This window comes from Phycodurus eques, chromosome 12, assembly GCF_024500275.1.
Source record: "Phycodurus eques isolate BA_2022a chromosome 12, UOR_Pequ_1.1, whole genome shotgun sequence".
Lineage (NCBI taxonomy): Eukaryota > Metazoa > Chordata > Actinopteri > Syngnathiformes > Syngnathidae > Phycodurus > Phycodurus eques.
Window position 1 is genome coordinate 11,434,972 of NC_084536.1, and position 27,057 is coordinate 11,462,028.

Below are 27,057 nucleotides of genomic sequence, written 5' to 3' on the forward strand. Positions count from 1 at the left end.
ATGATTAATTAAAATAAATTAAAGCGCAAATAACGACACCATGTACTCGGAACACATGTTTTAAGGCGCATCTGCCTAGTCGGAAGGTTGTATAACGACGCCTCCTTGAGTGGCCAGTTGCTTTGGTAGGTCAATGCGTCTGCCATATTAGATGTGGCAAATCTGCCCTGTGAGTCAATGGATTAAACTTCATTTCCAACAAGTATGTGTTTGCGTTGGCAGACTAGTGTGCTGTGAGAGATTGTCCGTGGTGGTGGGAATTATCCAATTTCACTTAATTTGTCTGAAAATTATTATTTATTAATTACAATTACTTTTTTTGTTCATCTATGCTGGTAGAGGGTATAATAAACGGTGCCCACCGTTTATTGCACCATCGGTTGCCATTCATACAAGAAAATAAATTGAGTATATTAGATTTATGTTTAATTTAACAGACCCAGATTTCACACAAAGTCAACTTGTGACTAGACATTTTGCAAAAAGAAAAAAGAAAAAGCCAAGAAGAGGATGAAACGAAAAACTTGACAATGGTGAGTGGGAATGTGTCTGACTGGACTTTGTCCAGTCTCACGAAGCATCCGTAAAGTTTACTGTACATCAGCTAACATTAATTAAACAGCAAACCAACTCATAAACTAGCTGAGACATAACAATATCTGTTTGAATTTGTTTACACAAACCAAGTGAATGTAGCCACACGTTACCATTTCTGCTTTTAGCAGAATAAAGCATGTGTTGCCAATTATACTAGTCTCAAGTTTACTGTCAGCTTCGTCAGTCAAACTGGTACTAATTTGTGTTTAAAATAGAAAGAACGATTCACATTCATTTCAGTAAAGCCCATGCGATATCGCTGTTCCGCTATACCGCAGATTTGTAAGTACAGTTGTTACTCTATTTTTTAAAGAGTCTGTACAATATTTTTGTGTTGTTCATTTCTCTTGCTCGCTCAATATATTGTTTTTAAATGTGTTTGTATTGTTTTAAAAGTGTGTTTAAAGACCTTACAAAAGTGCTGTAAGTGCTATGAAAACATGCCTTGGGTTTATTTACTGTAAATAGGGTATTTTTACAGTATATATCGTGGATTTTCACTTATGGGGGGGTTACTAATACTATACTACAAAATAAGAACACACACCAAGTTGAAAGATGGATTTACACATGAGACCAAGAAAAGAAGGAAAAAAGAAGGGAAAAAATATACTCCATTTTATATGTCCAATTTACATTTCATACATCTATAGATGACGAATAGATAATCGTCATCTATAGATATTCGTCATCTATTCGTCGTTTCGCCAGGCACTGATATTGTAAGTGTAATTAAATGTCATTGTAAAATACTGAGAAAAAAAAGAGGTTTGTGATTCACAAATTGACATGTCTGAAATTGACAATATGAGAAGGAATAAATAGAATCAACAGTACAACTAAAATGGCTGTTCATTAGTAATTCCATACAGAGCTCTAATGTTGAGTGTGACATGCACACATATTCTTGACTTGTATGAACATATTAAAGCAAGCTAACCAAATTTTTAGGCTCCTTTGCTTTTGTTTGCTTTCGGTGGTGGTTTTGTTGTTTTGTTATTTTATATGTCAATTACGTATTGAATAAAATATATCTTTGCTTATCCATCGTCCAAATTTGAGATTACTTTTCTTTTTCCTTGGGAGTCCACGGTCCTCCTTGCTTTGAGTGTGGCCCATAAAGGTAGTACTGTAGGTGCAATGGGGCCCCACCCTTGCCCAAATGGGCTCAGGTGTGTCTCCGCCTACCTCTCGCGGTTGCCCGACGCGGAAGTGTCTCGGTGTCTGCGCGACGGAGCTTTTACGGCTCTCAGAACCACGGAGCCCGGCGGGGTGTCGAAACCACCCAAATGGCTTCCGCAAGCAGCTCCCCCGCCCCGGTGGAGGGACTCGAACTCGGCGACGACATGTCCCTCGGCGGCGGTAGCTCGGAGAAACTCACCCCGTCCAACGTCAACCGCATCATGACTGAGTTTTTTGTGTACTTCCTCCGCGGCGTCGTGCTCTTCTACCCCGTCTACCTCACGGGATACCTGGGCCTGAGCGTGAGCTGGCTGCTGCTGTGTATGCTCATAGTCACCTGGTGGAAGAAGAACCGTCAATGGAAGCACTCCCGGATCGGGACAGCCATCGACTTTGTGGACAACGAGACGCAAGTTGTGAGCACGGAGCTGAAGAAGTCCCTGCAGATGGCATCGTGGGTACGTAAAAAGATGACCAATCTCTCCAAAAAGAGTTTATTCTTTTGCTGTTTTAGCTACAAACTGCAGTGGGCGTGCTCAGATCTGGAAAATGCAGCAATTTTCTCCAGTCAAGCTTTCATACACTACATCGTCTTTAAATTAGTATATTAAACCTTTTAGTTTATTGAGCCAAAGTACATATTCCACGTTATCAGAAAAATCTCCTGACACGCCACGAAAGAAAAATGCTTTAAAAGTGCATGCCCAGGTTAGTTCTGTGCCTTCTGGCATCTACTGTCAAACCATTGAGTCGTTCTGCCTGTCACGATACACCACTGGCATAGATAGATGAACAAATATACATTATACGTAGTCATTAGACCAATTGCATGACATTGTAATTGGATCATTTCCTCCAACACATTGGTGGGATCACTGGTCTATATAATCTTTTTTTTTTTTTTCTAAAGAAATGTTCAATTTAAAGTATTTACTGAAGTTGTTTTATGTTAAGCCATGTATTTGCACGACATACCTGACTTGGGTTGATCCTCATAACAAGTGTGAAGCACTTGCACCACACCCACTCACGAGTAGAAAGTCCCTGAATATGCATGTTTGTCTGTTCTAAACTCACTAAAGATGTTTTGTGAAAGTCAAGCAGGTGCCATGGATTCCATTATAACTGTATGTTAGCGTTCAAAGCTTTCATATGGAAAGAAGTAAAACAAAAACAACAACTACGGTAAGCGGTAATTAATATTGATGTGCCCTTACGTGTTGATTTCAAGTAAAATTTAAAAATGAAATCGATCAACAAATGATTTCATTATCAGGCTCTGATTTGCAAATCACATTTTTGTATTATGGGAAACTGCATTTTAAAAAATTATTTAAAATAGGTGCCTGGTTTCGAAATAAAAGGTCTGACATTCTTCGGTCAAAATACACAGGAGAAAGAATTACAGCATATGTAACTCGTACTGTAACACCACCAGTTGAAATCACTTTGTTTTGAGGGGGTTGTTTTCGTTACAATGATGACCGTGGGCGGCACAAGGTGGTTGTGACAAAGTAAACGCTACTCAGTATTGTGACTTTTCCGGCCCCTCTAATGACCATTTTTCAAAAAAGCAACTAATCCCGCAACCTTTTGTGGTGTTATTGCATTCCTCCAGAGCAGGACATCTTCAGCCTTCCGCGTCCAGATTGCAAATTAACGGGACCCCCCCCCCCCCCTACACACACACACACACACACACACACACACACACACACACACATAAAGTGAGTGCCCATAGAGATTGGATTGTATTTTCACTTGTGCAGGCAGGACTTCATCAAGTTGCAGATTTATACCTTGTCAATACATTTAGTGGATCAGTGCATTAGGCGCATGCAGTGGACATATTGATGGAAAAAAAATATTCGCAGACGCCATGTCATCAACTTTGCTGAACATCCCTTCTTACCGTTTGGCTTTGACATAATACTGCTTCCCTCTAGTAGCTTGAAAATGGCAGATCTTCACCCAGCCTTGTATACCAGTCACCGGGAGAGAAACTCTGTGTGGAAATGGGATTGTGTAAATTAGTCACACCTGTTGGATGGACAGCCACTCCACAGACCCAACTACTGTATTTGTATAAAAAAAATGGGATAATTAAAATTTCCATAATAATTCCCCTTTAATTTCCCAGGTAAGGCCTTTTCAAACATGAATGGCTGATTGCTAATTAAAGACACACCAATCAGTTTGAATATGACCACATTATTCTTCCTGCATGCCTCAGTCAGGTTCAATGATTCACACTGTTTGGGAGAAAACACTTTTGACTTAACTGTCATGTTTTTTGTTTTGTATTTTGTATTTTCTAAAGATCCAATTCAACAATGTGGAGAAAGTCGAGTGGGTTAACAAGGTACGGTATCAAAAACACACGTTTAGCCTTTCTCCTTACTTTACAAGTAACAAAGACTGTGAAGTTTTGGCTTCTGCCACTTAAGATCATTTGAAGCCATTTTTGCAGTCTTTGTAAAAAAAATAAAAAAATTCTGAACTTGTCCGGTGTCGAAGGTGTTGGAGCAGGCGTGGCCTTTCTTTGGGATGTTCATGGAGAAACTTCTTCGGGAAAACATACAGACTGCCGTCAGACAGTCCAGTTCTGAGCTAAAGACGTTCACTTTCACCAAGATCCACTTTGGACATATCGTGAGTTCTTACTTCCTTTTAGTAGTCTGTACATTTACATGCAGGTAACAAAAAACAAACTCCAACAAAACCTTGCCATTCGTAGGGGGGTTAGGGATCAAATCCCAACAAAGAATAGCGAAAATAAAAAATGTTGATAATTGTTTTGATAATTGTTTATATTAATAGTGTAAACTTGAAATATACTAAAATGATATAGTTTAATATCATTTCAAACTCATAACATCTCTCTTTAAAATAATAAGGCTTTCAGATGATTTGTTTTTAAAAAAATGCACCTGAAGTGAGTGTGTACAGTGGACCTTTGGTATTTGCTGTGGATAGGGACCGGGGCCGACTGCGAATAGCGAAAATCTGTGGATAATTGACATTCAGTACAATTGCATTGGGGAGAAAAAAAAACAATTAGAATTTGTTATTTTAAACCAAAACAATTCTTGAATAAGCAGGGAAATATTACCAAGCGTTTTCCACGAAAAACGGGGGCTGGTCCCCCCCCAAATTTACAAATGATTATTTTGTTTAAATTGGGAAAAAAAATCTGTGAATCCGCAGGTGCCGAACCGCGAATATGTGGGCGTCCACTGTACATGCACATGTGGCAAAGACTCTCCATAACTTCGACTAACATCTCAGGCTAATCTTAGCCCCTCCTCGACATACAAAGACTAATCAGTCACATCAGTCGAACCTTTATTTGTATAGCACCGTTCATACTTAAAAAGCAACACAAATTGCTTCACAAGGCAAATGATAAAAGAAGCAAACACTACCCTCCTACCCACCCGCAGTCTCTGAGACCCTGCGACACCCAACACTCGTGAGTAAAAGTAGTTACAATAAAAGAGATGATTAAATACATACCATAGGCATTGAGAAATGACTGTGCACAGAGTGGAGTGAAGAAGCGTCATCATGGGGGGACCGTAAGCGACAGAAACTGCGGGCTGACTCGAGATTATCACTTCAACATAGAGTAATCAGTACAGAGTAATTGACATGCCCACAAAACATTGCACTTTTTGTAATAACTATAATCCTGTGAGGACCTTCGATGTATAAAAGTAGGCAAAAATATTGTGTTTAAAAACCCTCTGGAAAAATTGTGCAATTTTTTTCTTTTTTTTTTTTGCCTTTAAGTGCCATCATAACCGCAAGAGTCGGTAGATCTCTTTTGCACAAAAAATAAACCCTTTTAATGATTGCTGAAGAAGTCAAATATCCATGTTAACTGGCAGGGCTGTCAGTGAATGAGTTAAACACTCAACTTTTGCCGGTTGGAAACCTCTTCCCTGTTGAAAGTATTCACACCGAATTGATCTGAAAGCGGCATGTCTCCACTTAGTATTGGGATTCAGACAAAGTTTGGCCAAAGTGCATGTAAACTAGAATTTTGCAAAAATATACCAGTAATAGGATGTGAGATACCCAAAACATGTAAGATACTGAGGGAATTTATCACAAGACATAATCCAAAAAGAGGATGAATGTCTTGTTAAAGTGCTGCTACAAGAGACAACATTTGAAAATAAATAAGAAAAGTTGACTTAATATATAAAATGAGAAGAGGACACCACCATCACTAATGGACAATAAGGACATGGATGGATGGATGAAGATTATTTTTTTGTATGAAGACACTAAAACTAACTTGTTGTTATTTAAAGAAAATTCATTTTAAAATGAGTTATTAAAAGAACTAGGACTTAACAGAAAAGTGTGAAAAAGTGCTTCGACACAACTGTCAGTAACCTGATTAATTTGTGTATCTTCCTAATTCCAGCCTCTGAGGATCGTTGGAATAAAAGCCTACACCCATGAGGTGGATCACAGGGAGGTGGTCCTGGACCTGACCATCAAGTTGGTTTGGCACATTTCCCGCCTCATAGACTGCGATGTTTCTGACCTGTTTTACTTTGCAGTTATGAAGGCGACGTGGACATTGATGCAGAGCTGAAGTCGGCCATCACAGCTGGTGTCAAAGGACTAAAAGTCAGTACATCTATGGATGCAGTATGATAAAGACCATTGTATTTTCACTCGCCTTGCATTAAATTTGACTGCTGTATGTAGTGCATCTTTACCCATACAGTAGCAGTGGTTCTCAAACTAGAAATCTGTGAGCAGTGCCTTGGGGATCTGCAAAATAATTTGCAATAAATGATCTCGTACCATGTCATTAGCCAAATAGCATAATTGCCTTGGTCAATTTTTGTTAAATGTTTTTGGGAAAACAAGAAAACCCCCTACAAATAATTCAAAACAAGAAGAGTCCAGTTACCTTGATTCAACCTTTACGGATTACCATGACCTGGTTGACTGAGAATCTACTCAGACATAAAGAAAAAAACTACATTTCAGCAACAACATTGATATTTTTTTAATGTATATTGTGACAAGTTAATTGATGTTGGCAGGTATGGTGTTCGGGTAATAAAAGTACATACCTACATATGGAGAATAGTTATATTTTTGAAATTCACTTGCTAAATATGACTTTCTTCCCTCTTTAAATGTCATTCTTCTTCAACTTTATTCTCATAACATTTAAACTTTTTTTTCCTCTCCAAAATATGAATTAATCACTGTAACTTTCTGACGTTTTAAATAAAAAAATAAAATAAAATAAAAATCTAAATAGTCAACTATTTAATTCGTAAGGAATTTAGGGGTACCCATGGTAGTTATATTTAAATGGAGTTTGGATTATGACGCAGTCCTTTGAATGATTATTTTTTCCTTGTGACCCAAAACTTTGAGAACCCCTTTCCTGCAGTATTGGTATGTATGCTATTTCCTTGCGTTTATCTATATGAGATAATTGCTCCTTCTTAAGATCATCAAATATAAATGAAGTGTATCCATTCAATGGCGGTAGGCATGGGTAAAAGAGATATTATGGTTACCTTTCACACTTTTTAAACAACTCCAGTGTAACAGTTTTCGTCAAAATACCCCAAGAATCAAGAACTATAGAAAAGCTACATACACTTTTTTGTCTCGTTGAAATTAGGCTCTTTTTAGGGGAAGGCTCTGTCTCGTGCACCTCGCCCCATTATACTAATGGGTCTTTGAGACTATTTTTATACAAGCAATTAAAAAAGTAAATTTTACATACTAATGCAAGTGTCTTGAATGTTCCAGCTGCGGGGGATGATCAGGGTGATTCTGGAGCCTCTCGTTGGAGAAGTGCCACTAGTGGGAGGAGTCACCTTCTTTTTCATTCGTCGCCCGGTGAGTCCACTCTGTCATCAGTGTGAGAATTTCTAGTGTGTTACGATTCACATTTGGCTTGGGTGAATAATTCAAGTTTATTTGTCAAGATTTGTTTTAAATCTTTTTTTCCCTGCCTTCTGTAGTTCAACTCGTGTCCCTGCTGAAGTGCACTAATAACACGGCTGCGGGCAAAGGGGAACTAGGTTACAAAGTACAGTCAGAGTTGCCAAATTAGCTATTATTTAAAAAAAAAAAAAAAGTTTAATTACTGGATGGAATCATTTTTGCATTGTTTTGCATATGACAAGAAAGGAGCCTGAGTTATAACAGTAAATAATAATACGAATATATTGTGAAAGCAGTGATTTATCCATTTTTGACCCAAGGTACAATTCTAGGTACAATGTGTTTCCACTTGGCAATATCGTTTTATGACATTAAATTATTTCAATTTGTTTGTTATCTTAAGAATTGTGTTTACATTCAGGATTTGACATAATTTCTGTAGAAGCCCGTTTCTGGTATAAAAAAAAAAAAGTAAAAGTAAACAAAAGTCCTGATGATGAGATACTTAAGTCATAACAATGAGATATTAAAGATACTAAGTCATAATTACGACGTACCTTAGCATGTCATAATTATTACTTAGTATCTCATTATTATTACTTTTTAAAAATGTTACTTTTCAAAAAAAAATTCTACTGGTGGTAACAGCGTTCCATAATTTTCACATTATCAGAATTAGAATCATCTTAATTTGCCAAGTATGTCAAAGACACACAAGGAACTTGTCTCCGGTAGTTAGAGCCGCTCTAGTACGACAACAGACAGTTAATTGACAGTGGATACTTTTGAGACATAAAAACCCAGTCACTGAGTAATAAGAGGTTACCATTAATGTGGTAATACCGATACATTTATTTATTTATTTTTGGACAATTGTGCACATGATGCCGAGTCCTCTAGCAATTAAGAACAGTTGGAAATGACAAATAGGAACAATAGTCTGGTGTGGTGACCATTATGCAAATGGTGCAGATACATCTCAAGCACATGAGTGGCCAGTATTGCTCCACAATAGAGTGGCGAGGCTACTACAGTGAGTCCACAAGTAATTTATCATTGGCCCGGCAGAGATGTGACAACAATCTCAAGACGAAATTGTCAGGATGTTATCATGGAATTGTAAGTTAACTGTTTAAGAAGCTGATGGCAAGAGGGAAGAAGCTGTTGGGATGTCTGCTAGTTCTAGTTTGCATTGTTCGATAGTGCCTACCTGAGGGAAGGAGCTGGAAGAGGTGGTGACCAGGATGTGGCGAGTCCAAGAGGATTTTGTATGCTCTTGTCTTAGTTCTGCCAGCGTGCAAGGGGAGATTGGGGGTTACCGACAATTTTTTCATCAGGTTTGATTGTTCGTTTCAGTTGGAGTTTGTCCTTTTTTGTGGCAGCACCAAACCAGACTGTGATGGATGAACAGAGGACTGATTTGATGACTGCTGTGTAGAACTGCCTCAACAGCTCCCTGTGGCATGCTGTGCTTCCTCAGAAGCCTCAGAAATACACATCCTCTTCTGGGCCATTTTGAGGATGGAGTTGATGTTGGTCTCCCACTTCAGGTCATGAGAGTCTGTAATTCCCAGGAACTTGAAGGTCTTGACGGATGACACAGAGCAGATGGACAGCGCGAGGGGCAGCTGTGGTAAAGGATGCCTCCTGAAGTCCACAATCATCTCTACAGTCTTGAGCGTGTTCAGCTCCAGGTTGTGTCGGCCACACCACAGGTTCAACCGCTCCACTTCCTGTCTATATGCAGAGGCGTCACCCTCTTTGATGAGGCCGATGACTCTGGTGTCGTCTGCAAACTTCAGGAGTTTGACAGCCGGGTGCGTTGAGGTGCAGTCGTTCGTGTCGCGAGAGAAGAGAAGAGGAGAGAGGATACGTCCTTGGGTTTCCCCGGTGCTGATGATGTGTGGAGATGAGGTGGAGTCCTCCAGCCTCACCTGCTGTGTCCTGCCCGTCAGGAAGCTGTAAATCCACTGGCAGATGGCAGGCGAGGTGCTGAGCTGGAGAAGCTTGAAGGAGTTTGGGGATGATGGTGTTGAACGCAGAGCTCAAGTCCACGAACAGGATCCTCGCGTAGTCGCGTTGTCAAAGTGTCCTTTTCAAATCTGCAGTAGAAGGTGTTCAAGTCGTCAGCTAGTCCTTTATTGTTCTCTGCTTGGTGGGATGGTCGCTTGGAATTGGTTAGCGATTGTAATCCACGTCTGGCTCATTTAGAGTCATTAGCGGTAAACTGTTTTTCTAGCTTTACTGCATCATTCATCTTTGCGATGTTAATTTCTTTTGTCAGCTGGTTTCTTAGTGCGATTATACAGGGCTCTATCCCCACTTCGATACGCGTCCTCTTTAGCCTGGCAGTTTGGCAGTGTATCACGACTTGTTGTTGAACGTGCGAAATGACTTTGTTGGTACACACTCCTCCTCACAGAAACTGTCATAGGATGTAACCGTGTCTGTATATTCATCCAGGCTGCCGGTTCAAGTTTTGAAGACGCTCCATTCTGTGCAGTCTAAACATCTTTGAAGTTCTATCTTTGCTTCATTGGTTCACTTCTTCACTGTTATCACTGTAGGCGTCGTATATTTAAGTTTTCGTCTGTATGTTGGTATTAAGTGAATTAAGCAGTGATCAGGACGAGCCCAGAGCAGCACCTGGGATAGCACGGTAAGCGTTTTATAGCATAGTATAGCAGTGGTCTCGAATATTATTTTCCCTGGTAGGACAGTCGGTGTGCTGCTTGTATTTAGGGAGTTTGTGGTTGAGTTTAGCTTTGTTAAAGTCCCTAAGAATAATGAGCAATATGATTGATAATAATCAATAGTATAATGAGCCAAAATCTGTATTACCATTATTTCTGGGGAAGTTGATGCTAGTTTTTAATGCTTGGGGGGGGGAACACATTTGTAAAACTTGTTTGGTATCAGAATGATTAAAAGCAAATCCCAGAAGTAAAAAAAACTGCAAAAACAAAGACCAAAATTTGTTTGGATTAATGTCATTGGCATTTGCTTTTTCTATAATCAAAGGAGAACCAATGGAATTTTTGTAAAAAAAAAAAAAAAAGATCTGAGATTTTACTTTGAAGGCCATATTTCCCATTGCTAATCCACAATGAAACCCTCTCATAATCTTTCAGACCCTTGAAATCAACTGGACTGGCATGATCAACATTTTAGACAGCCCCGCCTTCAGGTGCGTTCTCATTTTGGACTCTTCAGCATTTATCCGTTGTCTTTCACAACGTCAATCACTCGTCTTTCTACCTTTAGTTCTCTGTCTGAGGAGACCATCATGGACATTATCGCCTCCCTCATGGTGTTGCCCAACCGCATGTGCTTTCCGCTCATTGACCAAGTCAAAGTGGACCAGATGAGGTTTCCCCTGCCGCGTGTACGTCAGAGATGCCGCCAACCATTTCAGGTGTATTTTAAGTGTGTAGTACAATGCTGTTTTGACAGCCGATTTTCTTTTCAGGGAGTGGTAAGAGTCCACTTACTGGAGGCACGAGACCTGGTGGCTAAGGACACGTACATGCTGGGCTTGGTGAAGGGCAAGTCGGACCCCTATGCCAACCTCCGCGTCGGCGACCGGAACGTCAAGAGCAAGACCATCAAAGAGAATCTGTACCCCAGATGGAGTGAAGTCTATGAGGTAGGAGAGGAATGTTGCTTCATGCACTAGTACCATATTGCAAATAAGTATTTTCCCCCTTCTCAAATTCTTATTTTTTTTGCATAGTTTGCCCACTTTAATTTTTAAGATCATCAAACAAATGTAAATATCAGACAAAGATAACCCAGGTAAACATAAAATGCAGTTTTTAAATTGTATTGTATGTCTTGATTGAAACTATGAAACTATGCGAAAATATAATAATTTGAAAAGGGGGCCAATACTTTTTCACGGCACTGTATGTAGAGTACATACACACACGCACATGTATATAGTATATACAGTGGATATAAAAGGTGAACATACAACTAGTTAACTCATTTACTGCCATGGACTTTTATGTTTGTCAAATGGAATTAACTGTTTACAGCCACCGATACAGTAAATATTTTTTTGGTACATTTTTCAATGGGCAGGTGTGAAAGAGGGTCTGGTCCAGCTTGTGTGTGATTAGATGGACACGTTTAGGCAGTTCACACTTGAACTGAGTATGTATATGTATGGTATAAACAGATTGTTTTGTCGCGGTAGATCGTAGAATGTGTGTATCGCGATTGTGAGGAAAGATGACGGTGTTCATGGAGTGAATGACAAACGACATGGAGAAAAGCCACTGAAGTTCAACTCCAGCCATCAGCGTCGCTCACGGCGCGTTTCAACAGTGCTTTCATTTAAACAATCTGAACATTGTTTGGGTGACCCCAAGCTTTTGAATGGTATTGTATTACACACAGTTGCAATATTAATTTAAATGTAATACATGGAGTGTGTGTGTGTGTGTGTGTGTGTGTGTGCGTGCGTGCGTGCGTGCACGCGCATGCAGTTTGTTGTCCATGAAGCACCTGGACAAGAGCTGGAAGTGGAGATTTATGATGAAGACACAGACAAAGATGACTTCATTGGAAGGTAAGAAGAATCTGACACATACAGTAAATGGTATGTCCTGAAGGGAACCGCCTCAGTCCTTTACTAAAAGCTCTTTATCATGTTATGTTTATGTGCTTTCTCTTTTAAGGTATCACCTAGATCTGGGAGAAGTGAAGAAGGAGAAAGAAATGGATCAGGTGAGGTTGCACTCTCTTGTGCTTTGATTAATCATTAGAATTTAGTCGAGTAGTCTTTCTTCAACTTAGTGTTGTATTTCTGTGTCTTCCGTGCTAGTGGTTTCCTCTGGAGGGGGTCCAGAGTGGAGAAGTGCATCTGAAGCTTCACTGGCTTTCACTACAAAGTGACTCCACTTTGCTGAAGCAGGTGTGAAGCTACTATAATGTTGCTCAACAATACTTGTGATGATCTTGATGAGACAGCTAAAAATGAAAAATAACACGCGTCCCAGTTCAATTTCTGTGGTTCCACCTCAGAATCAGAATCATCTTTATTTGCCAAGTATGTCCAAAACACACAAGGAATTTGTCTCCGGTAGTTGGAGCCGCTTTAGTACAACAGACAGCCAATTTACAGAACACTTTGGAGACATAAAGACATTGACAAAAAAATAATTGTGCAAAAAGATGCAGAGTCCTCTCGCACTTAGAGCAGTTCGAATGACTAATATTGCAATAGTCCGGTGCAATTACCATTGTGCAAAGGGCGCTGAGACTTCAAGGAGTGTAAGCGGTTTAAAGTGACGAGTAGTGCGATCATCTGGGACAATGTTGGTTGTGCAAATGTTACAGATACTCCTCAATCAGTGTGCAAATGGAGCAGATGCTACTCTGGCATGAGTGGCCAGTATATGCAAATAGTGCAGCATGGCGAGACAACTACAGTGAGTGCACGAGTAATACATAATTGGCCCCACAGAAATGTGACAACGAACTCAAGTCAAAAAATTGCCAGCTTGTTGTAATGGAATTATAGGTTAGGTGTTTAAGAAGTTGATCGCAAGAGGGAAGAAGTTGTTGGAATGTCTACTAGTTCTAGTTTGCATTGATCGGTAGCGCCTACCTAAGGGAAGGAGCTGGAAGAGCTGGTGACCGGGGTGCGGAGGGTCCGAGAGGATTTTGCACGCCCTTGTCTTGGTTCTGGCAGCGTGCAAGTCCTCAATGGTGGGTAGGGGAAGTAATAGTGGAAGTAGAGTAGAAGAAGTATGTCGAGGGTTACTAGTACGTTCCAGCTTCTAGGAGTTGTGAGTTCTTAGATGGCTGTAGAGGCCCATTCGTGACCTGCATTGCCGTTGACACTGAAAGTGATTCCTGCTGTGGTTAAAGGTGCGTCGGCCGACGTGGTGTGTCAACAGAGTCGGTGTTCCTCAGCAGTACGGTCTATTCTGGTTTGGCGATTAACCATGCCTGCTTTGCACACGCTTCCTTATTTCTGCGGTCACTAGCGACGGTCTCCCAATGCGTGATTTCAATTCCACATTTCCTCAGCGAAGCTTTTAGGTGTAAGCACCTGAAAGCTTAATAGTGTATAATACAACTGACCTGTCACTATAAGGATTACTGTATATTGTTCATTTTTCATTGATTCCGAAAGTGACATGTACTTCTGTTATCAATATTGGGAAAGATTATATTGAAAATGTTTATGTATTACTTTACTATTGCGTGTTAGAAATTAATGTTGAATCAATCAATCAATTTTGCAGATGAAATTGAGTCATTTTAAAGTCTAGTCAATCTTGAAAATAAGTTCAAAAAATGACTGATACTTTTCTTTTTTATCATATTTTTTTATTTGTATTAAAATGTAAAAAATATGTTATAAAAAATGTATTTATTTGCAGATGATAAAACCATGCAGTGTGTCGAATTCACTCTGGTTTGGGGTGTTTGTTACAGTATGTCTCATGCAAATGAAGAGTACGGCTTTCGTTACCATGACGACTGTGAGTGGTGCTAGAGTGTTGTGATAGGGCTACGTAAGGTAGACCAGCAAAAATTCAAGCAATTTGTTTTGTGACGCTATTATTCTAATTAGCGAAATTGTGTTGCGATAATAATATTAGATAGTCATATTCCATGATGTTCAATGGCATTAATTCCTGGGCCGGTATCTGTAGACATTAATACATTTTCTCTGTCTCTTCCAGTCTTCTGAGGGCTATGCCTGTGCCATGCTCGCTGTGTATCTGGACAATGCCTCTAACCTGCCTGTGAGTAACCTGTATCTGTGACATTTACTATACCAGTGGTTGCCCACCACTAATGCTGTGACAAAAAATTATCCAATTTCCCCTAATTGGTCCAAAAACTATTATTTATTACAAATAAAGTTTTTTTTTTTTTTCATCTATCTATGCCAGCGACATACAGTGACAGGCAGAATAATTGAATGCCCTTCCACTAGATGGCAGAAGGTACAGTTAACGTGTATTTGCCTGCAGCCATTCATACAACAGAATAGTAGCTTTGTGTTCAACTAAACTGGGCCAGCTTTCACACTGAGTTAGTACAGTTGTGTGTAAATTGAGACAAGATAATTATTTCTGAATGTACTGCATACTCTTTGTGTTATTTTTGTGCCGTGAGGTTTTCAGTACTATAAAATATGTGCCATGGCTTAATCATTGTTGGGAAACATTGTACAGTGAACCCCTACCTTTTGCGTTTTGCTCTTGGAAAATGTACCTATTTACGTTTTTTTCTCACCAATTTGCATTTTTTTTGTTCTCTTTCTACAACGCTGTAAGATGGCGCCAAAGCCCTAAAAGTAGTAATTGGTATCAAGGAAGTCTGTTAAAGTGATACATCTCGACTGACCTTTGTATGTCAGGGAGCTAAGTTTAGCCTGGATTGTTAGTGGAAGTTACAGAGAGCCTTCGCAGCATGTGCATGTACACGTGCACTTCCTGTGCATTTTTTCTCAATAAAACCATCATAGCTCAGTTTTGGGTGGTCGGTTTTGTCTCATGCAAATGCAGAGAACGGCTTCTGTTATAGTAACTACGGAGGGCTGATTTAGGGCATTGCGATAAAGTGAGGGCTAATTATGGTTGCGAATTTCGTGACTTTCCCAACCCCTCTAATAACTGTTTTTCCCAAAAAAGTGACTGGCAACAAAATAAATAACTTTTTTTGTGGCATTATTGGAGACTTCAGATGCATAAGCAATTTATTTTTAAGGGTAATGTTCTAAGAGGATTTTGATATGATATTAAAGTATTTTTAAAATCATATAGCATGTATTCAGGGTTTAAACTATTAATATTGGCAACTATAAACATTTTTAAAAGGGCGTCATTGTTCACTCTTTTTTTTTTTTATATTCGTGGCAGGGCTCAGTCCTTACCCCCAAGAATACAGTATGTGGGGGTTTACTGTACTATAAATCACGTTTCCAATGAACAATGGTGTGAATGTGTATTCGCAGAAAGACCTCAGTGAGATTGAGCACCATCATAAAAAGAAGCATGGGAGAGAAGGTCGGGTAAGTGTTTATGCCCATTTTAATCCCTGTCTAATGTCACTCATGCAAGTTATTTCTTCTGTTTAGTGCTTCTGAAATGTCACAGCAGCAGCTGGTGTTTCCTGTCTTTCAACTGCATGTCTATCATATTTACGGTTGGCTAGACTACCTCCTTAACCTTTTGAGTTTTACTAAAAAATTCAAAGAAAAATATTTCTAAATAATTCAGGCAAGAATTGTTTTATTTAATTTTTTATTAGTCCCTCACCACAAAAACAAAACAAACCATAGAAGACAGAATTCTTATTTCCCTCAAAGCTGATAAATCTCAGCGCCTCAGTGGCCCCGTCATTGATACTGCCGCCTGCTGGACATTCATAGAAAGCGCTGTTAAAAGCATACTTGATTCACTTCACCACAGTAGACTTGAAGAAAAGTTCACCCTGATCCAAATGATTGAGTATCCTTTGTTGGCTGGGTGTGGTATTCGTTTTTTTTTTTCAAATTATTATTATTTATTTATTTATTTTTCAAAATATTCAACCTGATTGACAGTGAATACTGTAATGTTTATGTAATGTTTTTTTTTTTTTTTTTTTTTTTTTTTACTCAAAATTCAGTATTCCAAATTATTATGTACAGCCGTTTGAATGAAAAATAGGTTGTAAAAATCTGAATAATAACCAAAATAAATAATAATTTTAGTTTTTGCATACATCCTGATGGATTGGCTTCATTTTCAGCTCACGAGGAAGTCTGTAGGCCCGAGCTCCTTTGTGGCACTGTCCATCAGTGACGATGTTCAGAAAAGCAAGGTATGGCTTAAAATATGCTAATTACATTTTTGTAATATTTTTAATGTAATTCAATTTATTTAATTCAGCATAGACATTCATAATACAAAACAATAATAATAATGAAATAGTTTAAATCAGATAACTGATGTGCATGCTAAGCTAATGTGGCTAATTTGTTTCTTTAAGTCATAGAATTTACAAGCCATGTGAAATTGTTTAAATCAAACTACATGGCTGAAGCACATGCCAAGCTAAGCGAATGTCGGCAATTTGTAAGACACCTACCGCATGATGAATTTCAATCCCTCCTCAGGTTGTGTTCTCCAATAAAGACCCCGTGTGGGAAGAGGGCTTCACTTTCTTCGTGCATGACGTCAAAACACAGCAGCTCATTGTTCAGGTTGGGTACTTTTAAAGACTGAATTAAAAAAATAATGCATTGTTATGATTCCGGTCCAACACAATGAGGAGGAGTATGATGGTGATTTCTGGTGGCAGGTGAAAGAAAACGAGAAGAAGTCGCAGCTTGGCATTCTCCGCTTGCCTATCAGTCGCTTCATCAATGTTTCCAACATGATGCTAGACCAGCGCTTCCTGCTCGAGCAGTCGGGAGTGAACAGCCAGATCAAACTCAAGGCTACGCTCAGGGTGGGTAGAGAGCACAAACTGAGCACACTGTACTAGAGAAACTAACTAACAGACCTATGAACATTTCTCATTTACCAAAGAAAAAACATTACACCGGGTCACATGGAGCCGTGAACATTTATTCAATTCAATTCAATTTTATTTAAATAGTGCCGAAGCACAACAGAAGTTGTCTCAGGTCCCTTTGGACATGGACCATGTCGAAGACAACACCCCTTTCTCATTAAAAGACCAACTGAACCCCACTTGAGCAAGTACTAAGCGAGGGAGGCAAGGAAAAACTTCATCATGGGAAGAAACCTCAAGTAGACCCAAGACTCAGTGTGGGGTGGCTGTCTGCCTCGACCAGTTGGGTTATAGCGTAAAAAAGGAGAGACAGAAGAAAGACATTTTCACAAAGCAGACTTGGACTTGTCAGGAGTTGACTTGATCCTCAAAGGCTGATTGAAGCATGTTGCTTGAGAAGGTCCCACAGATGGAGGGATCCTCCTTTCAGGATGACCAGGCTGGCCCAGTCGTTCAGAGCAGAATCCTCCACAGCAACGCCTATAGGGAAGTGGTCCACCTCAGATCTTCTCCCAGCAGAACCCATACAGCAACAGCTTCAGATTTGGTCATAGTCAACGAGCCTCCTCTCAGAGCAGGAGAGGAAGGGGGAAGAGCGAGGAGAAGCGACAGTAAAACAGGCCTGCGTGGGTTTTAACTGAATGCCAAAGTGTAAAACTAAGTCTTAAGTCGAGATCTAAACATTTCTATTGAGGATAGCAGGTCTAATATCTGCAGGTAGGGCATTCCAGACTACTGGAACCCGAACAGCCTGCGAACTTCTTTCTGGCTCTCTGAATCACCAAAAGACCAGCATGTTGTGAATGTACAGTAGGTTTTAGGATGGAACATGCAGTACCACGAAGTCACTGAGATAGGAGGGTGCTAAGTAATGTAATGTTTTATGATTAAGTAACAAAACCTTAAAATAGCATCTCAGGTGGACCGGGAGCCAATGCAAGTTGGCTAGAATCTGCGTTATATGATCAAACGTTCTCATCCTTGTCAAAAGTCTTGCTGCAGTGTTTTGCACTAACTGCAGGCTTTTAATACTAGACATGGGAAGATCACAGAGCAGCACATTACAATAGTCGAGGCGGAACAAATGGATGGTCTATGATCTCTGCATCACTAGCGGATAGGATGGGCCGTGTCATAGCAATATTGCGGAGATGGAAGAAAATGCAGTTTTGGTAACATTCTTAATGTGCATTTGAAAGGAGAGAGAGTTGAGTCAAATATAATGCTGATCATCAAAGATCATTTGTCACCTTTCCAAGGGCTGTTTCAGGAGAGTGGTCTTTCCTGAATACAGACTGAAAAACTTCAAATAGATTGCTCATGTGATCATTAAGATGTTGTGCTAGGATTTCTTTCAATAATTTTCAAAGCAAATGGGGGATTTGACACGGGCCTATAATTGCAAAGACTCATCAAGATCGAGGTTGGGTCTTTCTAGTAAGGGTCGAATAACAGCTGTCTTGAAAGCTGCAGGTACCCTGAGTTGAAACCACTAACCCTCACCCATGCTTGAAACCCTTACCTGGAACCCAAATTCTAATTTTAAAACTCCAACCAAGGCTTTGAACCCCTTAATCTGACACCCTAATCCTAGTTTAAAACACAATCTCTAGCCAGAAACCCTGACCTGAAAACCAAACCCCAGTTTGAAACCTATATTGGAGGCTTGAAACCCTAATTTGGAACCCGTCAACCGTAATCAAAATTCTTCAGGTCTGTCTTACCGAACCATTTGCACAAATTGACAAAAAAAAAAAAAGATTGAATGGTTGTTTTAGTTTCTCACTTGATGGGTGGGGAGATACTCGAAAAAGGCCTATCTATTTGTACACGAGCAATTAAAAAGTACATTTTCCATAATACACCACCTTTAAATTCATGACAAGTAAAAGGGTGTTGATTTTGAGAATTTATTAACCTCCAAACTCCATTCCCAACAGATTCTTACTATTGAACAGCCACCACTAAAGCCCATCGTCACACCTCAAGGGGAGCAACAAATACCACATAGCAACATGAGTGCATCCTCCTCATCAGCACTTTCTTCAAACACGAGTCCCGCTGGTCGAGTCTCGTCCGCAGCCAATCCGGGCAACCCCCGGACAATCCTTCCTGAGGACTACTCGACACACCGGCGAGGTTCTTATCTGGCTTCAGAGGCCTTGAGTTCGTCCCCGGCTACGATGAGCATGCGGCGCTATGACTCCCACAGCCTCCTGTCGGAGAATGCTTTGGCATCGTCACGCTTCGATCTGGCAGATGGCACTTCATATCCAGAGTGAGTTCTTGGTGTGTGTGAACATTTATGCTGTACCAGAGAAACTCAAAGCGGGTCACATTGACGCATACCAAAGAAAAAAAACAAAGAGTGGGTCACACTGACCCGTGAACATTTCTGGTGTACCAAAGAAACTAACTCACAGCGGGTCACATTGATGCTTGAACCTTTCTGGTGCAATAGAGAGAAAAAAAAATCTAACACCAGGTCAACTTAACCCATACCAAAGAAACAATCTAAGTGTAGTCCACGTTGCCCCGTGAACATTTCTGGTGTACCATGGAAACTCACAGCGGGTCACATTGACCCATACCAAAGAAACAAAGAGGAGGTCATTTTGACCCATGAAGGTTTCTGGTGTACCAATGAAACAAACTAAGAGCATCTCACATTAATCAAAACCAAAGACACTAACATCAGGTCACATTAACCCGTACCAAAGAAACAAACTAAGTGTAGTCCACATTGCCCCATGAACATTTCTGGTGTACCAAAGAAACTCACAGCGGGTCACATTGACACATACCAAAGAAACAAAGTAGGTCACATTGACCCATGAAGGTTTCTGGTGTACCAGTGAAAAAACAACTAAGAGCGGCTCATATTAACCAGAATCAAAGAAACTAACAGCAGGTCACATTGACCCGTACCAAAGAAACAAACCAAAAATAGGTCACAGTGACCCATACCAAAGAAAGAAGATAACAGCGGGTCACATTGACCCATGAACATTTCTGGTATATCAAAGAAACAATCTGACAGTGGGTCATATTGAGCCATGAACATTCTGGTGTCCCAAGGAAACAAACTGACAATGGGTTACACTGACCCATACCAAAGGTAAAGCTAACAGCAGGTCACGTTGACCTCATGAACATTTGTTGTATACTAAAGAAACAAATTGTGGGTCACATTGACCCATACTAAAGAAGAAAATAAAAAAAATGGGTCACTCTCACCCATACCAAACAAACAAGCTAAGAGTAGGGTCACATTAACCTATACAGAATACACGAACCAAAAAGGGGTCACACTAACCCATACCAAAGAAAAACCTAACAGACACATTGACCTCATGAACGTTTCTGGTGTACGAACGAAACAAACTGTGGGTCAAATTGGCCCAGACAAAAGAAGCAAACAAAAAATGGGTCACTCTCACCCATAACAAAGAAACAAACTAAAAGTGAATCACATTGACCCATAACAAGGAAATAAACTTAGAGCAGGTCAAATTACAGATAAACAACCATTTCCATTAAAAAAAGCTCCACTTTTTTCTGCCAAATTCCAAATTTTCCATATGAACCCCAATTCTAATGAAGTTGGGACGTTGTGTTAAACATAAATAAAAACAGAATACAATGATTTTCAAATCATGTTCAACCTATATTTAATTGAATACAGGAAGTCCTCGAGTTACGACGCATCTGACCTACGACGTTTTGACTTTACGACGCCTGTGCCTCTTCCGCCATTTTGTCCCAGCACCGTAGTGTTTCTGCTTAGCTCGTGCATAATGCTTGTCTGTGTTTGTGCGGCGGGGGTATCTTTGCCTTCTTCGCCCTCCTTTTTTCACACTCTCAGCAGTAATGGTAAGTAAAGCATCTTATTTTTGTAATTTCATGTATTTTAGTTTCTTTATACGAGGTGTTAACCTTTCCTGCTACGGTCACCTGACCGTGGTCGGGAGACGCAGGGGTTAACTCCCTTCTCTCGTTGCACAGCTGAGCAAGGGTGGCGACAACAATAAAGGCACGAAGCACCGATTTGTTGCTTTAATGGCTTTATTAGCTCCTCTGCACATTCAACGTCAACGGGTCCTCCGCTAATCACTACTCTTCCCCGGTCCCCGTCACTACACTTGCTACTGTACACACTCGCACCGGCGCGCACTCCTTCCTCCTTCGCAGTCCCGTCTCACACACGCATCGACGCACAGCATCGACGCACACGCCCACACATACTGAGCTTGCTGTCACAATCACGTGGGACAATACCCATAACAAAAGTATTTCGACATAAATTTCGACATTAACAGTCAAATCCGACTTACGCGGAAATTCATGTTACGTCGCCAGCGTAGGAACTCGTTCGTAAATCGAGGACTTCCTGTACACTACAAAGACAAGATATTTAATGTTCAAACTGATAAACTTTATTGTTTTTAGCAAATAATCATTAACTTATAATTTTATGGCTGCAACACGTTCCAAAAAAGCTGGGACAGGTGGCAAAGAAGAGAGGGGGAAAAAAAAAAAAAAGGTTCAGAGAATCTGGAGAAATCACTGCATGCAAGCGGCAAGGCAATGCAAGTGGCAATACCTGTGACCTTCGATCACTCAGGCGGCATTGCATCAAAAACCAACATCAATGTGTAAAGGATATCACCACATGGGCTCAGGAACACTTCAGAAAACCAATGTCAGTAAATACAGTTCGGCGCTACATCCGTAAGTGCAACTTGAAACTCGACTATGCAAAGCAAAAGCCATTTATCAACAACACCCAGAAACGCTGCCGGCTTCTCTGGGCCCGAGCTCATCTAAGATGGACTGAAGCAAATTGGAAAAGTGTTCTGTGGTCCGACGAGTCCACATTTCAAATAGTTTTTGGAAATTGTGGACGTCGTGTCCCCCGGGCCAAAGAGGAAAAGAACCATCCGGACTGTTATGGACGAAAAGTTCAAAAGCCAGCATCTGTGATGGTATGGGGCTGTGTTAGTGCCAATGGCATGGGTAACGTACACATCTGTGAAGGCACCATTAATGCTGAAAGGTACATACAGGTTTTGGAGAAACATATGCTGCCATCCAAGCAACGTCTTTTTCATGGACGCTCCTGCTTATTTCAGCAAGACAATGCCAAACCACATCCTGCCCGTGTTACAACAGCGTGGCTTCGTAGTAAAACAGTGCGGGTACTAGACTGGCCTGCCTGCAGTCCAGGCAGGCCAGTTTGGGGGAATTCTCTAGTAGGAGTTTGGCGAAGTACAAGTGGAATTGTCCAAAATGACTGTGCTCCAGACCAAAATGTCCAACTTACAGTTAAATTTTAGGCATGGGTCCTTGAGACTTTTTTGTGCATCCCGTTATGATCGACATGGTCATCCTATTTTTGTGTCAATCAGTGAAACAGGCGCTAGGGGCAAAAAAAAAAGGGGGTGATTTATGATGTATTTTTTTGAAGCTGTACATCAAGCAAGAATGGGAAAGAGTTCCACCTACAAACCTTCAACAATTAGTGTCCTCCGTTCCCAAACGTTTAGTGAATGTTGTTAAAAGAAAAGGTGATGTAACACAGTGGTAAACATGACCCGGTCCCAGCTTTTTTGGAACGTGTTGCAGCCATAAAATTCTAAGTTAATGATTATTTGCTAAAAATAATAAAGTTTATCAGTTTGAACATTACATATCTTGTCTTTGTAGTGTATTCAATTAAATATAGGTCGAACATGATTTGCAAATCATTGTATTCTGTTTTTATGTTTAACACAAAGTCCTAACTTCATTGGAATTGGGGTTGTAAAAAAATTCCTAAATTAATGGAGTCATTAGAATGTCATTTTTCCAACGTCCAAATATTCTGCACAATCAGGATATTCACACTATGCTTTGTCATATTCTAAAAATGTCCCAAATTGACAGATTTTTCTACATTTTCAACAACAAAATTCCGAAATTAATCGTGACATCTATGTCCACAGACACTTTTTTTTTTTTTTTTTTTTCTCTCCCCTCCTGATGTAAGAGTTTTTCCATGTTCCATAGGGTCATCCTTAAACATCGTGGTTCATTGGGTGAGATCAACCTGACTCTGCGCTACGCCACTCTGAGGAACAAACTTGTCATTTTGGTAAACTCCTGCAGGTATTGTATGTCCCCTAACCTCCCCAAAACAAACAAACAAACACATCACACTTGGACATAATTTGGCTCATCTCATGCATTAAATCCTATTTTCCTCTCTGGGGTACTGATAAATACAATACTGTATGTAAACAAGTCAGTGAAAGAAGTGTATAAACTATCGGTGTGATGTCGAACAAGACGACCAACTTTTATTGCCCCACCTTGTCACATACCGTACTACCGTGCCGTCCACAGGGACATTTTTCCCTGCAGTGAAAATGGAACGGACGCTTATGTGCGGCTGTATTTGCTCCCGGATCAAACGTGGAGACACCGCAAGAGAACCCACGTCAAGAAGAGGACCGTCAATCCCGTCTTTGATGAGAAGTACGATCTCAGACTTTGACTTTCATCCGTTCTCTCGTTATGGACTAGTATGAGTTTCTATATTGTGAGCTCTGACTGTGTGTGTGCGCATGTGCGTGCGTGTGTGTCCGTATGTGTCTGAGTGTTTGTGTGCGTGTGTTTTTTTTGTGTGCATGTGTTTGTGTGTTAACGTGTTTCTGTGTGCATTTGTATACGTGTTTGTGTGTGAGTCTGTCGGCACGTTTGTTTGTGTGCGCGTATGTATTTCTGTCTGTGTGGGTTTGTGTCTATGTATATTTGTTCCATGTCTTTGTGTGTGTGTATATGTGCATCTGTGTTCCCGTATGTGTGTGTTCCTGTGTATGTGTTTGTGCTCTTCCTATCCAACTTCTTTGGCCCCAGGTTTGAGTTCGACGTGTCCCTCGAAGAGGCCCTAACACGCACATTGGACGTGGCGGTGAAAAACAACAAGATGTTCCACATGCGGGAAAGGAAGGACATTGGCACGGTGCGCACACATACAACGGCAGCAACAGACAGACCTTGCATTACATACAAAGGAGACATTTTATACATTTTGTTCACAATTTTAAACAGTTCCCAGGGGGTCTTCGTAACGCGTCTGTGACATGATATTGTCAAAATCCCCCAAGGAGCAACATTATATAACGCTTTCCACTGTCTTCATGTCTTGATGAAATTAGCCCGTTTTGAGGGTGCGGTCTAATGTGGAGTACATCTTTCTTTACCATGGCGACCTGGGCCGAACCTTGGGGGTTGCAACGAAGCGAGTGGCTTCTGCTTGGAGGAGGGAGGGAGGGGGGGAGGGGGGAGGGAGGGGGGGTATAGGCTCACATCCCCTAAAAGACAATAAAAACATTTTTACTCGTGGAAGAAAGACTTCACATATTTGTCAGTGAGTGTGCAGATATGCAATGGCGACATTGCCAATCACAAATATTGTTCAGTTTGAGTCAGTTATGTAAGAATAGTGCATTAAATGCTTTACATGTTTTCTGTCCGCAGGTGCTGATCAGTCTTGCCGAGCTAGATCTAGTCAAAGGTGTCAAAGACTGGTATGGGACGCTTTCTTCTACGTACCTTTGATAAGTGAATTGACTTTTGTTAGCGATTGGAATTGCCATTTTGGGAGCCTCAACATTCCTGAAAACCCGTCAGTTTTTGCAAGCATATGTATCCTGGTGAAAATGTATGTATGGTAGGGGTCAGACACGACTTCGTAGTGCCCCCTGGTAGGTTTGAAAAAAAGTTGCCCTTGACACCAGTTTCACTGATCCACACCAGACTAGGTAAACGTGTATCATAAAAGTGCTTGGAAATTGCACAGGCAGTCTGTGATTTTGGTTTGAAGCAACTATTTTGGGCAAATTCCAAGCCTCGTATTTTGTTAAAGTTGGGAAAAATATCAGTCCCAGATACCAGTTTCACTGACCAACTTAAAATTGGGTGGACATGTCTATCATAACAGGATGGAGAAAAAAAGTCTCAAGGACCCATGCCCGAAATTAAACAGGAGGTTGCCCAATTTGGTTTGAAGCAGCCATTTTGGCCAGAAGAGCCCCAATTGGAAGCAAGTATATGACACAGACAACAAGTAGAACAAAAAACAAAAATAAATCAATAAAAAAAATCTGACGCTGACACTAGTTTCCCTGATCAACATGAAAGTGGGTGAACATGTCTACCACGACAAAACGCATGAAAATGTTTCAAGGACCCGTGTCTGATATTGAAAAGGAAGTTGGTAATTTGGTTTGAAGCAGCCATTTTGGGAGAATTTCAGGGCTCGTACTTTGACGATCTCCTACAAGGGAAATTTCCTCCAAATGGTTTCCCATCCGAAGCAGGTATCCTAGACGGATGGGTGATGCTAAATTGTAAAGCTTTTTTGCCTATGACATCTAAATGTTCCCCCCCCCCCCTCCTTACCATTACATCAAACATAATTTATAATTGGCCCTTATGTCAGATATTAATACATCTCTTCTTTTCGTCACAAGGTACAAGCTCTCGTTACAAGGCCTGAAGAGTCAAAGCGGGGGGGGAAACTCTAGCACTCCAACTGCTACTTCCAGAGCAAGATCCACTGCTATGCTGCGAGGCCTCTGAAGCTGTTACCGTAGCTTTATTTGAATTCAGAGCATGACCTGGGTTGATGTTACTATCGCAACACACTGGAATTATTGCATCACAAATCTGAGGACTATTTCTCTTTCTGCTGTTCTGGTTTAGGTTTTTTTTATTATTTTGTATTTTTTTAAATAAGGTTTGGTTTCCAAGCTGTTGTTTTGCCAATCTAATGTAAATACTTTTTTAAAATGAGAGGTTTATTTGTCATTTGATAAGGGGAGGTAAGAATAAAAAAAAAGATACTTAGGTTTGTTGCATCACAGTTTTACACACTGTTAACCAAGAAAGAGACTTGAGAAGCTGAAGACAATTCTGGAGTCTGTTTGAATGGGTGTACCTTTGTGTTCTGGAATGAGGTGAATATATTTGAAAGTGTGACAGTAAAATGACTTAAAACACAACTTAGATTTGTTCAACGTCTCCATTTTATTTGAATTTATTTGTTTGAATGTTTTTCTTGTGGAAATATTGGAGAAGTGGAAGTTAACGGACCTTTTCACATTGGAATCGGTGGAGAAATGTAGAAGTTTTGGAATGTCAATAAGTGAATAGAAGAATACAAACTAGAAATTGCATGAGCTGAAATGCTACCAAATTGCTGTAATTAAAATGAATATTTTGTTCAAATAAAAATAAATAAATAATAATATTACGACAATCTTGTAATATTCCAACTTATTGTCATTAGATTACGGCCATCATTCATAGATTAAAGATGAAAATCCTTGCAAAATGGATTTTTGGTTTTGTAAAAAAAAAAAAAAAAAAAAAGCTGAATTTGTTATCAAAGCATTTGTACTTTTTTCGAAAATGGGTCACTTTTTTAAAAATACTGATGGCATTTAGGGGTACACATGGTAGTTATGTTTAACTAGCTTTCGGATTATGGGGGCATCCTTGGAAAAATTCTTTGAAACAAAAAAATCCTTTGAATTTAACTTAATTCAAACATGTACATCGGTTGCACTTGACTAAAATGTGTTAAACTATCATACATTATTTCGATGTATATATGTTAGTTTACCACATTTTAATCACGTGGAAACCGACAATGAAATTTTTTTTCAGTGTGCGCTCTAAAAGTAACCAGCAGGGGGCAGAAACAACTCCAGAGGAGAACATGCGGAGTGAGAGAGCAAGAGAGGAGAGAGCAAGAGAGACAGACTACCT

General features: G+C 40.2%; 2 protein-coding genes across 2 annotated transcripts in view; one reads left to right on the top strand and one right to left on the bottom strand.

Moving 5' to 3' along the window:
* znf142 (zinc finger protein 142) overlaps window positions 1–1,833 on the bottom strand; it is a 44,235-nt gene extending 42,402 nt beyond the window's left edge. Inside the window, exon 1 of the transcript XR_009769605.1 lies at window positions 1,786–1,833. The gene's annotated coding sequence lies outside the window, so the exon portion shown is untranslated. The remainder of the gene's footprint in view (window positions 1–1,785) is intronic.
* On the top strand, window positions 1,796–26,288 carry esyt3 (extended synaptotagmin-like protein 3). Its single transcript, XM_061692755.1, has 23 exons — window positions 1,796–2,237; window positions 4,100–4,141; window positions 4,297–4,431; window positions 6,215–6,291; window positions 6,354–6,423; window positions 7,576–7,665; window positions 10,845–10,900; window positions 10,978–11,098; window positions 11,183–11,359; window positions 12,204–12,286; window positions 12,396–12,444; window positions 12,542–12,631; window positions 14,415–14,477; window positions 15,695–15,751; window positions 16,474–16,545; window positions 16,841–16,927; window positions 17,026–17,175; window positions 19,182–19,519; window positions 23,290–23,388; window positions 23,626–23,757; window positions 24,139–24,244; window positions 24,763–24,812; window positions 25,758–26,288. Exons 1-23 carry the CDS (start codon window positions 1,887–1,889, stop codon window positions 25,864–25,866), a joined length of 2,604 nt encoding a protein of 867 aa, XP_061548739.1. The 5' UTR covers window positions 1,796–1,886; the 3' UTR covers window positions 25,867–26,288.
* The last annotated feature ends 769 nt before the right edge of the window (window positions 26,289–27,057 follow it).